Source organism: Periplaneta americana, chromosome 7 (genome assembly GCF_040183065.1).
Source record: "Periplaneta americana isolate PAMFEO1 chromosome 7, P.americana_PAMFEO1_priV1, whole genome shotgun sequence".
In the NCBI taxonomy this organism is placed as follows: domain Eukaryota; kingdom Metazoa; phylum Arthropoda; class Insecta; order Blattodea; family Blattidae; genus Periplaneta; species Periplaneta americana.
In genome coordinates, this window is record NC_091123.1 from 29,358,993 (window position 1) to 29,375,326 (window position 16,334).

At 35.1% G+C, this 16,334-nt stretch overlaps 1 protein-coding gene across 3 annotated transcripts in view; it reads left to right on the forward strand.

Moving 5' to 3' along the window:
• Window positions 1–795: 795 nt before the first annotated feature.
• Window positions 796–16,334, forward strand: part of LOC138703022 (venom protease-like) — a 59,256-nt gene continuing 43,717 nt past the window's right edge. Inside the window, exon 1 of one of the 3 annotated variants that reach the window (XM_069830525.1) lies at window positions 796–1,136. In XM_069830525.1, coding sequence (XP_069686626.1) covers window positions 1,010–1,136 — 127 coding nt within the window. In that variant the 5' untranslated portion in view covers window positions 796–1,009. The remainder of the gene's footprint in view (window positions 1,137–16,334) is intronic. The other 2 variants (XM_069830526.1, XM_069830527.1) reach the window with 2 other exon arrangements.

A 16,334-nucleotide genomic window follows, 5' to 3' on the forward strand; every position in this document is an offset into this window, starting at 1 on the left:
GCCTAATACGTTGATTCAAAAAACCGATCTTCATCTCGCTCAGTAAAACTGTAATAAATTTTCAAAAAGAACTATTACAATATTACTCGTATCATGGTATTACCAAACTTTACCCTATCTATCATACACCAACCTAGTCCACACCTGTGGAGTAACGGTTTGCGAGTCTGGCCACAAAATCAGGTGGCCTGGATTCGATTCCAGGTCGGGGCAAGTTACCTGGTTGAGGTTTTTTCCGGGGTTTTCCTTCAACCCATTATAAGCAAATGCTGGGTAACTTCCGGTGCTGGACCCCGGACTCATTTCACCGGCATTATCACCTTCATCTCATTCAGACGCTAAATAACCTAAAATGTTTCTAAAGCGTCGTAAAATAACCTACTAAAATAAAAATACATTAACATAAGTATCCATCCATCTAGAATACTCATAATAATAACCATTACTGTTTACTGAACTCCAAATTATGTTCTTTTTTCATAAATTATACAGAAACGTGATGAGATTTGGATAACGTGAGGTTTACGCAACCTTCAGCCTTCAGGTAGGACAGTAGGGCCTACAGGACATAAACTGGCAACGAACACCCGACCAACGCAACGACCTGCTTCAGTCATTGAGTATACCTACTGGATACCGATGCTATTCTTTGTAACCCGAAGGATCAAACGAAAACAGCAAGTTCTGCTTCCTTTTTTATGAAGTAGTGTTACAACATTGTTTGTTAATCATGTGAACTAAGCTCCAAGAATCCCACGTGACCTTTTTCCTTGTTGAACATAGCAGTAAAGTCAGATGCCCTCAGGTATGAAATAGCATCGCACAACTTCGTTCCAGTCAGTCACGGCTTGCTAGACTTTGGTTGCGGTGTGAGTTTTAGTGACAGAAGCACAAAACAAGTGACTACAGACGTGGTAAATGAAACCATTGTTGTGAATTATGTAGAGAGTATCTGTGAAGGTTGTCACATCTGAGGAACGCGAAGGAAGGAAGACATTATACAGTCGTTATGTGTGAATTAAGTGATGTGTGTATAAGAGGAAGGACAGTGTGTATGCGGAATGTATTGACGTGCATTTTAATTACGACCTGCTTCGCTGCTTCCTGGCTTAACACTGCTGCTGCCCAGAAAACCGGTTAGTACGTACAGTAAGTTATGACTGCTGTTATGAGTATCTTTGACAAACGTAATAAACCTAACTTGTAACAACATTCTGCAGACTTCAGCTACAGACTATAAAACTAGACATTTATTGCAGGTGTGAATGGAGTTCTTCGTAGCATTAAACATAGTTTTTCTTTCAAGTTTCACAAATATTATTAATTTTGCACACAAATCCTATTATTCCTAAAACTTTTAACATCATCATCATCATCATCATCATCATCATCATCATCATCATCATCATCATCATCATCATCATCAATATCACCACCACCACCAATATACATCATGATTAGGGCTTGGATAATTGAAGAAGTGTATTCCAAACTGGTCTAACTCAAAATGACAAGTTATGAAACAAAATCTGAAAAAAAAAAAAAAAAAAAAACAAATTTGACGCTCCTAGTGCCTGCATATTTTTATTTTTTTTTCAAACCGATCAAAGTCAAGATTTAGGAGAGCCTGTTAAAGTATGTATTAACGTTTGAAATGGCGTTTTTATGACTAAAATTTTCTTTGTAATAATGTTAGCTGCAAAATCCTAGTACGGAGCATTGTACGCATAAACAGCAATAACTCAGTGAAAGAAATTTCAAAATTAAGTAATTTTTAGAAAATATATGGCATTTTGAAGAAATAGAATAATTTTTAATTAATCATTTTTTTTTAAGGAATCAAAAAGTGAAATTGAAGTTTCTGATATATGGTTATGTTAGTCTACTTTCATATGTTGTCTGATATCTTAAAAAGGTTGGTTAAAAAATGTAGATTTTCCTCCAAAACGTTAATACATACCTTAAGGGGACACACCACTCAAAATGACAACTTTTTTCCTAATAGCCTAATTTCGTTCAACCAAATTTTAAGAGTATGTTTACTATGTCAAGGACTAATAACATCTAACTTTTGAACTTTCAAAAGTTTTTGGCTTTTGATTTTTTCTATCCGTTTGGGTTTCGATAAAGTAAAAACACCGTAAAATATTTACTTATTTACTTACTTACTTACAAATGGCTTTTAAGGAACCCGGAGGTTCATTGCCGCCCTCACATAACCCCGCCATCGGTCCCTATCCTGTGCAAGATTAATCCAGTCTCTATCATCACATTCCACCTCCCTCAAATCCATTTTAATATTATCCTCCCATCTACGTCTCGGCCTCCCCAAAAGTCTTTTTCCCTCTGGCCTCCCAACTAACACTCTATATGAATTTCTGGATTCGCCCATACGTGCTACATGTCCTGCCCATCTCAAACGTCTGGATTTAATGTTTCTAATTATGTCAGATGAAGAATACAATGGATGCACTTCTGCGTTGTGTAACTTTCTCCATTCTCCTGTAACTTCATCCCTCTTAGCCCCAAATATTTTCCTAAGCACCTTATTCTCAAACAACCTTAAGCTATGTTCCTCTCTCAAAGTGAGAATCCAAATTTCACAACCATACAGAACAACCGGTAATATAACTGTTTTATAAATTCTAACTTTCAGATTTTTTGGTAGCAGACTAGATAACAAAAGCTTCTCAACCGAATAATAACACGCATTTCCCATATTTATTCTGCGTTTAATTTCCTCCCGAGTGTCATTTATATTTGTTACTGTTGCTTCAAGATATTTGAATTTTTCCACCTCTTCGAAAGATAAATCTCCAATGTTTATATTTCCATTTCGTAGAATATTCCGGTCACGAGACATAATCGTAGCCTATACTTCGTCTTTTCGGGGTTTACTTCTAAACCTAGTAAAACATTTACTACTGAACTTTATTTATTGACACTTTGTGCATACAACACTGAAAGATGGGAGATTCCTCAGAGCTCAACATGACCCCCATTGCGCACCCTGCACAACTCATAACGGTGATGCAATTCAGCCCATGTCTTGTAACATAAGAGGGGTGATTTGCTGAAAATCTTGAGTAATTTTTACTCTCAGATCATCAATGTTCCTGGGTTCCTGTGAATACACAATGTATTTAACAAAGCCCTACACGAAGAAGTCGGGGGGTTAGATCTGGAGACTTTAGGGACCAAGCCAAGAGATAGCTGCTTCTCGTACTGGGTTTCGCCTGCGACCTCCTGCATATTTTTTTTTTAACACAGAACCTGTTTCTACAAATGTTAGATATCACAACATTATGGAATCGTATTTAGGTACATAACGCACACCATACATCGAAATTCCTTGCGAACTCTTTTAACACTCTCAAATTTAGCATACCAAAGAACACATTGTGCCCGCTGTTGATTTATAGTGGCCATTTTAATCATCTACGATTTTCATTTGTCCTTTCAGATTATGCATTGTTGATTGTCATATATGGAAACTCCCATCTTTTAATCATAATATAACCAGCAAGAAAATTTTCCTACTATCATAATAGCTTTATAATAATAAATTAATATTATCCATACCCAAACGGATCAGACTGTATTTTTCAAACACAAGTTTTTAGCAGATCACCTTAATTTTTAAGTTTCATTTATTTTTGGTTATTATCATCATCATAATCATCATCATCACTGATTAGGCCTATTGACGTATCTCTTTTACAAATGCAGTCTCTATTACTGTATTTAAAATCACTGGATAGACCGGAATAGCTACTGTTCGGCTGTATGGCTGTGAATGGTTCTCATTTTGTGCATCTGTGACAAAGTTTGGTTAGTCACAGTGTTTTATTTAGTTTTATGATCTACTCAACATGATTTTACAAACTTATTTGTGTCAAATTTGAAGTCCACGAATCAAGTTTAATAAATAGTTAAGAGACAAGAAACGGGAGAATGAGTAAAGTGTCTAAGCATTCATGCGTAAAATTTAATGGAGATTCGGAATATGTAAATTTTAATATGGGATGCCTTTAAAAAATAATTTACTGGCAAACCCTATATGTCTGAATAACTAACTGTTTTCGAACACTGGCTTAATATTGTATGGTTTATCTCCAACAGTTTTTGTATAAAAGTTTTTTTTTTTTTTTGTAAAATTAAAATTTAAGAAGTTATTAGCAATATTTCATAGTTATTGTTCATTCTGTATATTGCATGTTCGTTGTATGTGTATTGTCATCGGATATTTAATGACTACATATCAACTGCACGCCGAGGAAATGGTGATAGAAAGGTAGTATTTCGGCAAAAGAGTCCAAAAATGTACCATTGGATTACACGATATTCGCCTCACAGTTGAGGAAAAGTCGAAAAAACGCAAATAGGTAACCAGTCCAAAAGGAATTCGAACCCATGTCCGAATGTAGTTTCAGAGAACAAATACCGCATGGTAGCCTATAGTAAACATGTAACCTAGCGCTGTGCAACTCTCGACAGTAGAAACTTACGTGTCTCTCATTACAGAAGTAATTATTTACTTTTCTCATTCTCGGACACATGTTACGCACTATCTTTAAAAGTATCATTAAAACAAATTTACCAGCTCTGTGTAACTCTGACTGGAGAAACATGAACAAATAGGCCTATCTCGCATTATAAAACCTACTAGCCGTACCCGTGCGCTCCGCTGCACCCATTAGAAATAAATATAAAGTAATTACATAATTAAAATAGGACATTTGATCCAGGGAACATTCGTGTTTGATAGAAGGATACATCGTTTAATATGTTACTTAATTTAAATTATATTGAAATAATTAAAATGGAATCATTTTGGTCCACAGAGCACTCATTTGGTGCAATGACAATTCCTTTAACATGTTTCTTAATTTTTATTACATGCATCCATAGTTCAATGAACATTGACATCATTTACATTTAATGTGTATAGTTTATTTTACTTGTTATATGTTTCCATTGAATTATGGTAATAACTTAATTTTAACTCTTGTTTTCTACGTATTCAGTAAATGGCGCTTAGCCCACTATGGTTCTGAACCCTTCAAATAACTTAAATATATTATATTATATTATATTATATTATATTATATTATATTATATTATATTATATTATATTATATTATATTATATTATATAAAAAAGTGTTTATAGCGGATGTACCCCGATAAGTATGTTTTCAATTTGTTATGGGGGCTCTTGAATCTCAGGAGGAACAACTTTTACAACAACGCAACATAATCTGCTTGGCTCATTACCCAAATTTTTTGCATTGCATTTAATGCATATGTATTTTATGTATTTTAGCTCGATTCAATTGAGCATAGTTAAAATTTGGATTATAAAATAATGAAATGCTAAGCTAACGTATTACTGCATACTAAATCAATACACTCTCGTTGGTCGTTAATTCTCTGAGATAAACATTATTTTAAGAAATACAAGAAACGAATACACAGAATAGCCTATCAAGTTTTCTGTGTATAAGAAGCTATTTTAATCTTACCTGTCCTCAATTCACTCACAAGTTACTGTAATAACATTATAGCATTATGTCCATATAAAGAAACTACACTTTCCAATGGTGAAATAATAATTAATTATACAAATCGGTTAATTTAGCTTCCGATATTGCTTCATACGAACACAGAAACATTTTCTGTAGGCTATGATTCATAGCTTTCGATTGTTGTTGACCAAGGCCCCTTATAGACGAAGTCATTTGTTTATTTCATTACAGGCCTTAGATGGCAGTTATTTTAATTTTAAAACTCATTTATCTCATTAAATATCAGTCCTATCAAAATTTTTCAAAGGCTAAAACTTATCGGAAATGATTTTTAAAGAAATTTTTGTTATGTAACATTTTTCATAAAAATCAATAATAACCGAGATATTTCGATTTATTTAATTCAGGCCCCCTTATAACCCCCCTTTTAAATAATGTATTTTGAATGCCATATAGCCTATAATCTAAGTTACAACGAACTTAATTTATATTCCAATTTTCATCGAAATCCGTTCAGCCATTATCGCGTGAAAAGGTAACAAACATACAGACAGACAGACATACAAACAAAAATTTCAAAAAAACGATTTTCGGTTTCAGGGTGCTTAATTATATATGTTAGGACCAATTATTTTTGGAAAATCGAAAATTACCAGAAAAATTTCGGCTACAGATTTATTATTAGTATAGATTCTTTTTATTTTTCTCTGTTCATTTTTTCATAATATTGTTTATTTACGACCACAGCAAAAAGTAACTTTATCGCACACTTCATGGCCCCCTCTATTATATAATATCACTTGTTACCATGGAAACAGAGTGCTATTACTACAATATTAACCTTAAAATCGATCCATGGCCTACAGTAACCTACTAGAGATTCTGTTTTTTTTTTTTTTTCGTTATGAGACTAAAATAATAGTAATCTATGCCACAAGAGAGTAAAGTATGATTGTATTCGCGAATGCAATATTTAGCGCCCAAGGCTTACATTAAATCTGTTTACCCTTGGGTGGCAAACAATATTTTATCCAATATGACGTTTAATAAATCATTATATAGAGTTTTTCAAATCAAGAGATAAATATAATTGCTCATATGTTTTACACAATCTTAAAAATTCTGGCAATGGCTTATTACGCAAGAAATGAGATATTTTGCATCACCATGACAACGAATTTGCTTGTTTCTGATTGCTATGGTAGCCGTGTTTCAAGTAGGCACTTTCAGAGCCTTCTTCAGTTACAAGCCGGAGCCATACGTCGGCAATACTGTAATTAACTGTCAAGCGGAGGTCTATGATACACTAGTGTTGGCGATAAAAACAAGTCAATAAATGAAAATATGGCTGCAGTCTTTAGCAATTTTTACGGTTATTATTAATGACAAAGTGATTGACGATTCTTCTAAATATTAAATATTGTATAAACTACATTTTTATAGTCTTACTTGTGGTTTGTGGTGTATCAGAATTCTAGCCAAATTGTTGGGTCTCGCCTGCTATATCAATAAAGTTACGCCGTTGATTCTCAAGTTCATTGTAAACAGCTGTTTTGTGATCCCATAAATGTTGCAGTTTTGTTGAAGATTCGGAATGCCTGCTATACGTCAGAACTACCTAGGTCTATAATTTGTAGATGCGTACACTTACTTTGTTGGTTTTCAAGGTTTGTTTATTAATATTATTTCTTAGTTATAAACATGTTTCTTTTCACTTCGTATTTACATGATTTAAAGTTCACCGAGTTTACGCTAATTGGCACATACTTAATAGATAATTATGTGTTTTGTTGCGTATTATGTTGAAGGTATGTTTCTTCAGTTTTTCATAGATCTTTATACTTGGTCTTGGCCTATTTAAAATTATATTTTTAAACGTTTATAACAAATAATTTAGGATAACAGTATTGTTATGGTGACTGGCGAGGTTCAAACTAAAACTGGCTTCCTGGGCATCTGAAATATTTATAGAAAAGCACGACAGATTATCACATTAAATTAAAATGTATATGATATTCTAGACCTTTCACGTCAGAGGTGAAACAACGTAAAGCGGCAAAAATTGTCAATTTGCTAGCCACATAATGGTTAATTGATTGGAATAGGGTATTGCGAAAGTACGTCGTTATTTTATTTATTTATTTTCCCTTGTACCATCAATAAAAAACACGTATGCTTTTAATTTTTTTAAGTTATAAGTGGCTGTATGCAAGTACTTACGCGGTATTCTGAAACGCAAATAAAATACAATTTCGGATTCCGTAATAAATTACGTACATCAATATACTGAATCTTGTTCATATGCACTTAGTTATTATCAATTAATGTCGAAAATGTACATGTGACAACAAATCAAAGCACTAAAACGTCAAACGTCATGCCTTTATTTCGCCTCCGCCCGCCTCCACTCAGCGTTGCCAAACCTACCCATGCTCCGGCTAGTAACCGAAGATGGCTCTGGCACTTTCCTACAACTTGGCCTGCAAAATCGCCAGATACTAACCCAGCAGGTTAAAGTATGTAATGGCATATGAAGGAAAGAGTGTTCTTGAGCAAACCTACGACAATTGATGAGTTAAAGGACTACATCGTACACACTGTGGCAGATATTCCAGAACACGAACTAAGAGCTGCTGTATTTAGCATTGAAGGGAGTCTGTTACTTGTACACTTGGTCAAAATGAAACTGGTCGGCCTCTTGAACAGTTAAAATGTTCTAAGTCCCTTCGGGTGAGCGCGCAGTTCACTACCGTAAACCTCCGTGCGCCGTTTTAGTTAACTCCATAATACAAGGCGCTGATTTGGGCTACCTCCACAGCATGCTTCGAATCTCCGTAGAGAATTTTTTGTTCTGTCATTTACTTAATTTTTTACAACTCGTTTAGTGTAATACAGTCAAATAATTTTGCTTATGTTACTTCATGTTACTTACAGATAATTACAAAATTAGTGAAAATTTGTAGTTATAATTCCAGGAAATGAGGATATATTTTGTCATCAGAATTATGGTTTTTCTTCTTGTTTACAATTACTACGTTTAGGCCCTGATGGTCACGGATTTAGGTTAGTACAGGGACATCATTTTATTTTTACTAACATTTTTAATACTAACCTGTCTATACCTTTAGAGAAACGGAAACACCGCTTGCTCCCCCCTCCAAGACTGGAGTTCGATGATACTGGCGTAAAACACAAATCACTCTACTAGGTATAGGAAGGAAGAAAAGTAGTTCATCCATTTACGTAAACTAGGAAATATCGCGATTTTGAGTTTGATAATTTTCATTAGGTTTTTCTTTAATCAAAGTACAGTACTGTATTAAGAATAAGTGTTTTTACTCACGAAGTGAGTTATCCATGCGAACGTATTCATTATGCAGTGTATATTATACTGTCTACAGCACATTAGCGTACAATATAGAGAAAGAAGTTAAATTGAAAAATAATCATAATATGAATATTTAAACACAATTTTGAAAATGGTGGCCGTTCATTTCGATACAGGCTTCAGTTCTTTTGTGCATACTATCGCACTACAGACTATTGCATCTAATTCCAATTGCCAGTTTCGTCCTTCGTACTAGTAACTCATGTTGAAATAATTCTGTACCTACTCTACGTACTGTAAATTCAATCTTCACTTCTGCCCGACCCGAAAATATAAAATTACTCAGACATGCTATCTACTGTCCGTCCAAGTGGTTATGCCGCAGGATTGTAGAAAGGGAGGAAATCACGTGACAGTTAATTATTTAACGAGGCCCTTTTATTTAAGTTAAATTAAACAGCTGTATAATATTACGTAAACGTCCAATTCCTAAGAGAAATTAATGTTTTCAGAAAAGAGCTAAGACAGCCCAGCTTTTACAGAGGGGCGAGCAGAAGCAGTTTGGGGAAATCGGGATGCGACGTGGCAAACGGACAGTACCTGTGCGAAAATATGATTCAATATTGAAAGCTCTTTCGTCACTGGAAAACGCGAACATATTTCTGGAACGTACTATACTCAGTAACTCAGTACTGCTTACTATCTGCGGTCTTGGTTCTGTGTGGAGTTGGAACTTCCTTAGTAGAAGGGGTGGGAGTGAAGTACATTCAAAAACTCGGGTACAATAAAAATTGAAGTAAAAATAAAATGATGTCCCTGTATAATAATCATATCTCCTGTAGCACAACTTGCAAATTAATTATTGCCAATTATTTATCAGTCAACATATTTACTGAATGTTTCTTAGGCAAGACAGTGTAAAGCAGCAGAGATTAATAAAATAATTAACACAGCACTTTTAATACGAAAGTCCGTAATTGTTGTCTTTAGTGTTACTTCCATCTAGCGTCAAAAGTTTCTACTGCATTAACACGAAAAAAATAATAAAGCGAAAAGTATTCTAAGAATAAAAACATGACGAAATCCTGTTATATTTTTACTGATGCATTTAAAAAAAAGTTTAGTAGCTCCACGAAGACCTGAACTTCAACCTCACGAACACGTAGCTAACGCTCTACCACTACGCTAAGAGTACTACTGCAGTAAGAACGGCGTTGTAACGATCAATGGTCATACTCCACTTGAGAACCATAGTGTTTGTGTTACAATATTCACTGTTTAAACACTCTGAACGATCTGTCTGTTTTAAATCTCGTATATGATTTTTTTTTCTCGGAAGATTTTAGTGATTAATAGTTGTGTTCCCCATTATAACTACTAGGAACAAAGCCTGGCTGTCCCGAGCGCTCACGGAAATACCCGATTCGAACTTAGTGTCGATCTGGTTGGAAAGTTGGTATAGCGCTGGCCTTCTATGCCCAAGGTTGCGGGTTTGATCCCGGGCCAGGTCGATGGCATTTAAGTGTGCTTAAATGCGACAGGCTCATGTCAGTAGATTTACTGGCATGTAAAAGAACTCCTGCGGGACAAAATTCCGGCACATCCGGCGACGCTGATATAACCTCTGCAGTTGCGAGCGTCGTTAAATAAAACATAACATTTTTTTCGAACTTAGTCTCTCAGACGCCGGCCACTTTCATTTTGACCAAGTGTACAAGAACAAACTGGTGGACACATACATCTACGATCCCACGAGTTACCATGAGTCCACGGCGCATAGCGCTACCACCAATAACGAATGATAACGAGTCCAAGTTAGGTGGCAGCTCACAGGCGAATCTACATCGAAACAAGCCCGAAACCTAGGAAAGTGTAATTATGATAGCGAAATGAATCCTAAATCCAACGTCGAAAGTTACCCAGCAATTATGCTTCAAAATCTCGGAAAAAACCTCAACCAGAACTTGTCCCAACCAGGATTTGAACTCGGGCCCGCTCGTTTCACGGTACTAACCGTTACAGCGGTGGACAGTTGTTACTATTACTAGGAACAACGAGTAATTAAAACACCTCCTTGTACCTAGCAACGATAATATGAATGTAAGGCATAATAATAGATTATGATGACCACTTTTCTAGCAAAAATTAATTAGAACTAAATGTGCACCAAGTGAGTTGGTAATGTGGCACTACCAGTCCATAACTGAAATTATGTAACGTAGTAATTTAAGCGTCGCAACTTAACTTATACAGCACAGAGCTGATGATGTGGTTTTGAAGGGAAGTCAAGATAATGGTAAATACATAGGAAATGCTCGAATGAGCATTTTCACAGGAAACGAAAAGCTTTCACTTCTCATTTGTTGTAGTAGCAGTAAATAGTTTAATATTAATGTAGATATATGTAATTTTACATATAAGCGATTTAATTGTAAATTACAATTATAAAACTATAATTGAAGGGTTCAGAGACATAGTGGGCCAAGCGCCATTTATTAAAAACAGAGAAAGCAAAGGTTAAAGTTAAGTGAATACCATAGTTTAATGAAGATTGATATATCATTTAGTTTTAATGTGTATACTTTATTTTACTTGCTATATGTTTCCATTAAATTATGGTAATAACTTCATTTTAACCCTTGTTTTCTACGGTTTTAGTAAAATTGGCCCACTATGGTTCTGAACCCTTCAATTCAGAAATTGAACAATAATTTAAGTAATAAGTTTAGATTAAATAAAAAAGTGTTTGGGTAATTTGAGAAAATCCATAAATTGCGAGGATAAATAAATACAATTTCGGAAAATAAAGCATATTCAAAAGAAATATTAAACTTTCATTTGAAATCCCAAACATCGTACGTAGGCCCTAGATGATGCAAAATTCGTGGTACATTTATCGACATAAGCTTTCTACTACTACAACTACTATTACTACTACTACCACTACTACTACTACTACCACTACCACTACCACTACTACTACTACTACTACTACTACTACTACTACTACTACTACTACTACTACTACTAGGCCTATCTTTCTCTGTGATGTAGTGGTTGTCATATCTGACATTATCCTGATGTTCAAGGGTTTAAACCCCTTCGAAAACATCGATTTTCAATGCCGAAAATCAAGTTTATATTGACTTCCTTCGAAAGGAAGTAAAGTCCAGAATCATATTGTGAAGTTTTACGATTCCCGTTATAAAAGAGCGAACTTAAAACAAAATTCCCCAGCCGTAACTTAACCACGTTAAAATCTGGATGATGGTATGAAGTGTGGTTTTGAAGCCTTGGTTTCCTGCTCGGGCCACGTCACGGGATTTCCACATCACCCGTCTAGTGCCTATGTTAAGAGAAATGTGACATACCGCGACTTAGAAGAAAACAGTTTATAAAGAATAGAAATGCAATTTCATGTCGTGTTAATTCACACTCCCACTGCAATTACCAGCTTTCATTTATTGTGTCTCTTTACAAGGTCGTGTTTAAGATCAGAAGTTAAATCCCCCCATTAAAAAATACAAAGAATAAAGCAAAATAGAAGAACATCCGTAAAAAGTTATGTAATATAGTAATTATTTACATATTAGTGACAATAATACGAACAGTGGCGTAGCGTCAATGTAAGCTAAAAAGCTCAGCTTCCTCAGATAATAATAATTTCATAATAAACCTTCAGTTATGGACAAAATTATTTATTAATTTTAATAGAATTTGTATTTACGCGTTAAATATTGTGATGCGGCAGCTCAGGATGATTTGTGATCCAGCAGTAAACAAGAAGTCTGCACACACCAGCTTCCAAGCAGACTGGTTTCTTTCACTCATTCTTCTGTGTAACCCACCCCGCAGATTTTCCATCCCTTTCTAACTAAACTAGGCCTACCCTGGTCGCAAGGCTCGCAAGAAGCTAGCTTTGACATTGAAAATAAGTAGTTTCCGAGTTATCCCTTTTCGTCAGTTGTGTTCAGTTGAAGTGTTAGTGTGCATTGTGGCTGATATAATAAATAATGAGTGAAATAACAGTTCCTGACACCAATTTACTTTAATTTTTAGGACAATTCCATTATAAAGATTGACTTACGAACAAAAGTGTGATCTAAAAAACAAATGACCGACTCAGTTGCTGTCAATGAAGGACACAACCAAAAGACAGTCGCATACTTACGTATATATTGTCCGTTAATATTGTGATTCCTCTATGACAGGGAGTGAGCTAATGTTATACTATACGTGTCTATTTGTTAGAGATATGTGTAAACCGTGAAATCATATTTTACTACGTACCATTTGAGGTCATACCTTATTTGTGTAACTTACGAGGTTCCAACCAATCTTCGACTGCTCACTTGAAATTGACTACTATTTATTTTAAGACTGTATTTTTGTAATACGTTTTCTCTTATTGCATGAAAGACAACTTGAATTAGCTTCCCCTGCTCAAAATTTCATGCTACGCCACTGAATACGAAGTGACCAGGACAGAAACTAGCAGTAAGAAAGTTTTGTAATTCAGTAAATAACAAATGTATTGAAATATTATTATTATTTGCAGCAAATGACAGAGAATATCAGTTTTGACTGTCAGTTGTATACCAACAACACTGTCATCTATCACGGGTTGCAGTAATGCCAACATCGAAACTTGAAAAATTTCTCTCTCATTTCCTGCAAACAGCATTATCATATCATGCATTATGCGTTGATTTCTTTTTCAGTAGGTTATTTTACGACGCTGTATCAACATCTTAGGTTATTTAGCGTCTAAATTAAATGAAGGTGATAATGCCGGTAAATGAGTCCGGGGTCCAGCACCGATAGTTACCCAGCATTTTCTCATATTGGGTTGAGGGAAAACTCCGGAAAAACCTCAAGCAGGTAATTTGACTCAACCGGGATTGGAACCCGGGCCATCTGGTTTTGCGCCCAGACTTATGCGTCGAGATACAAACTTTTTATTGATACTTTTTGTCCCAGACATCCGGTACTGAGTTATAGTAGCTTTAAAATTACATGCGAGCTCGCGCAGACGGTAGCGTTTGTGACTCCTATTCGAAAGGTCCCGGGTTCAAACTCCGTGCCGGCCAATCTGACTGAGGCTTTTCATGGTTTCCCTCAGTCACAAATAAAAACGCAGGATTGACAATTTACATACCATGATTCATTATCGGCTCAACCACCAATATCATAAACATTAATCAAAATCTGAATTCAGTTACATGAACACAAGCCATCTACAACATACAACAGAAGCAGGAACTCAGCAACAGTAACAACTGCCTACTGTATACCCACAGATCCTAACACGCGATATGATCACAGATGTTAAATAATGTATAAATAAACTTAACAAAGAAAAAATGATGCTATTGTTACGAGAGAACTTTCCATTTTCAAATCCTTTGCACTGGCCTGTCTAAGTATCGTTCCATACAGAAAGTAGGCTAATGGCGAAGTGCATCAACATTGATTAAAAACGCAGTAATCATAGATTACGAAACGATGGTTAAACAGTAGCCGTGGTTAAAATGTAATTTATGTGCACCATTCATAATCACCGATTACTAAAACTTGGCTAGCTGACACCTCATTTAACCAGAGTAAAGTCTATGATGGTACATTGTTTCTACAAAATGACTAAAGGAAAGCATCCATACCGCTGCAAAGATAATAGTCAACGTCTAAAAACGACTGCGCTCACTATATTCTACATCGAAATGAACGTATCCTACATTTTCGCGTTGCATTTGTTTGCCTTTGGGCGCTGTTATATTTGTGAGTTCCATTTCTTTGTTTTTCAGTACTATTAGGTTAAAATCGTACAAAATGGAAAATTGAATCCAACAATGATTATATCCCAATGTTAGGTTGAAGTATCGATAGACTTAATTACTAGATTTAAATGTAGGCCTATTATATAAAAAAGATGGAATATCCATAAAGGAAAAGGATGCAGAAAATTGGTAGGAATGTGTGTACGATCTTGGACTACACCAGGGAATTGTGCATTATCCTAAGATCCATCCATAACTTCTCTTTGTTCAGCCAGTGACATAGAGAAAGAGATACTGGTATTCGAGTATTCCCTCTTAAAATACAGAAAATAATAGTTACATAGAATCGTAATATAAGCAGCCGATCCGTAGGAGAAATATGATTGTTCTTGTGTTATTTCAATTGATCCATTTGTAGATTTTGATAAACGAAATCCCTCCTGAAATTTTCTGTCACCTAATTGCTCGCAAGAATTCTCTCTTTCCACTAAAGAACCTTCACGCTCACGCTCTATCCAAGTAATTCAAGTACTGCACAATAATAATCGTCTTCGAAATAATCACCTGTGGTTATGGCCGCCATTTTGCTTTACTTGCTCTACTAATCGCTGGTTATCTCCTTTAACCGCTCATATTTGGCCGGTTAGAGATTACTGTTGTTAACTTCCTATTTAAGTCGTAACCGAGGTCGATCCAATGTAAAAATGCTTAATCGGGGATTAGGTCACAATTTTAACCGATGGTTACACTAACCGACGTTGATGCACGTGGGCATAAGAGTAAAGTATTTATCTAGCGATAAATCTACTAAGATTGTATTACATGAAATCCATAACATTTTGAGAATGATCTTATTACATACTTGTACAGGGTGGACCAAAAGTGAGTTTTCTGAAACCTATGAATCTTTCGTAAAAAGAAACAGTTTAAGTATTAGACTAAAATTTTTGTAATTTAGTGGATAGATAGGCCTACATTTTGGTAACACTTTTGATTTAACGAACAACCGTACGGAATCAACAGCTACTAGTCATTTTACTTCCGAGTTAGAAGTGCGGCTTTAATTTAAATGGTTTCGTTGACACGGATCGTAAACTTATGATAGTGAGGGGTAGACTTTCAAAAAGCAGTTTGTCCAAAATTAGAAACATTATTTCAATATGATTTTTTTTATGTAAGCTTCCACATTATAATTTGATTTTCGCAACAAAATACAGGCATTTGTAAGTATTATTATTATTATTATTATTATTATTATTATTAGGCTATTATTATTATTATTATTATTATTATTATTATTATTATTATTATTATTATTATTATTAACAAGCTTTCTTCACTTTCGTTCCTTCAGCAATTCCTCATTTTTGTGTGGATTGTCTTGTCTTATGTAGCCTAGGATAGCCCAGTGGTAAATCCTTCTCTGAACAGACTTCGGTAGATCGCAAAGGATCTAAACACTAAAGACCGACATGATGGTGATGATGAGGGTCTTAAGAGTCTTGGTCTAATGTCATAACAGCAGCACAAGGGGTAGTGAAGAGGGCCACACAATATTCTCTCACAGTTGGACGCGTTTTCAGTTTGTCGGGTATAATAAATAACTTGTTTGAGTGAAACTCAGGCAAGATAATCTTATTCACAGTTGGGATTTTCCGAAGTCTTCATGCTTAAGACGTACAGCTGAATCTGTCCAACTGTC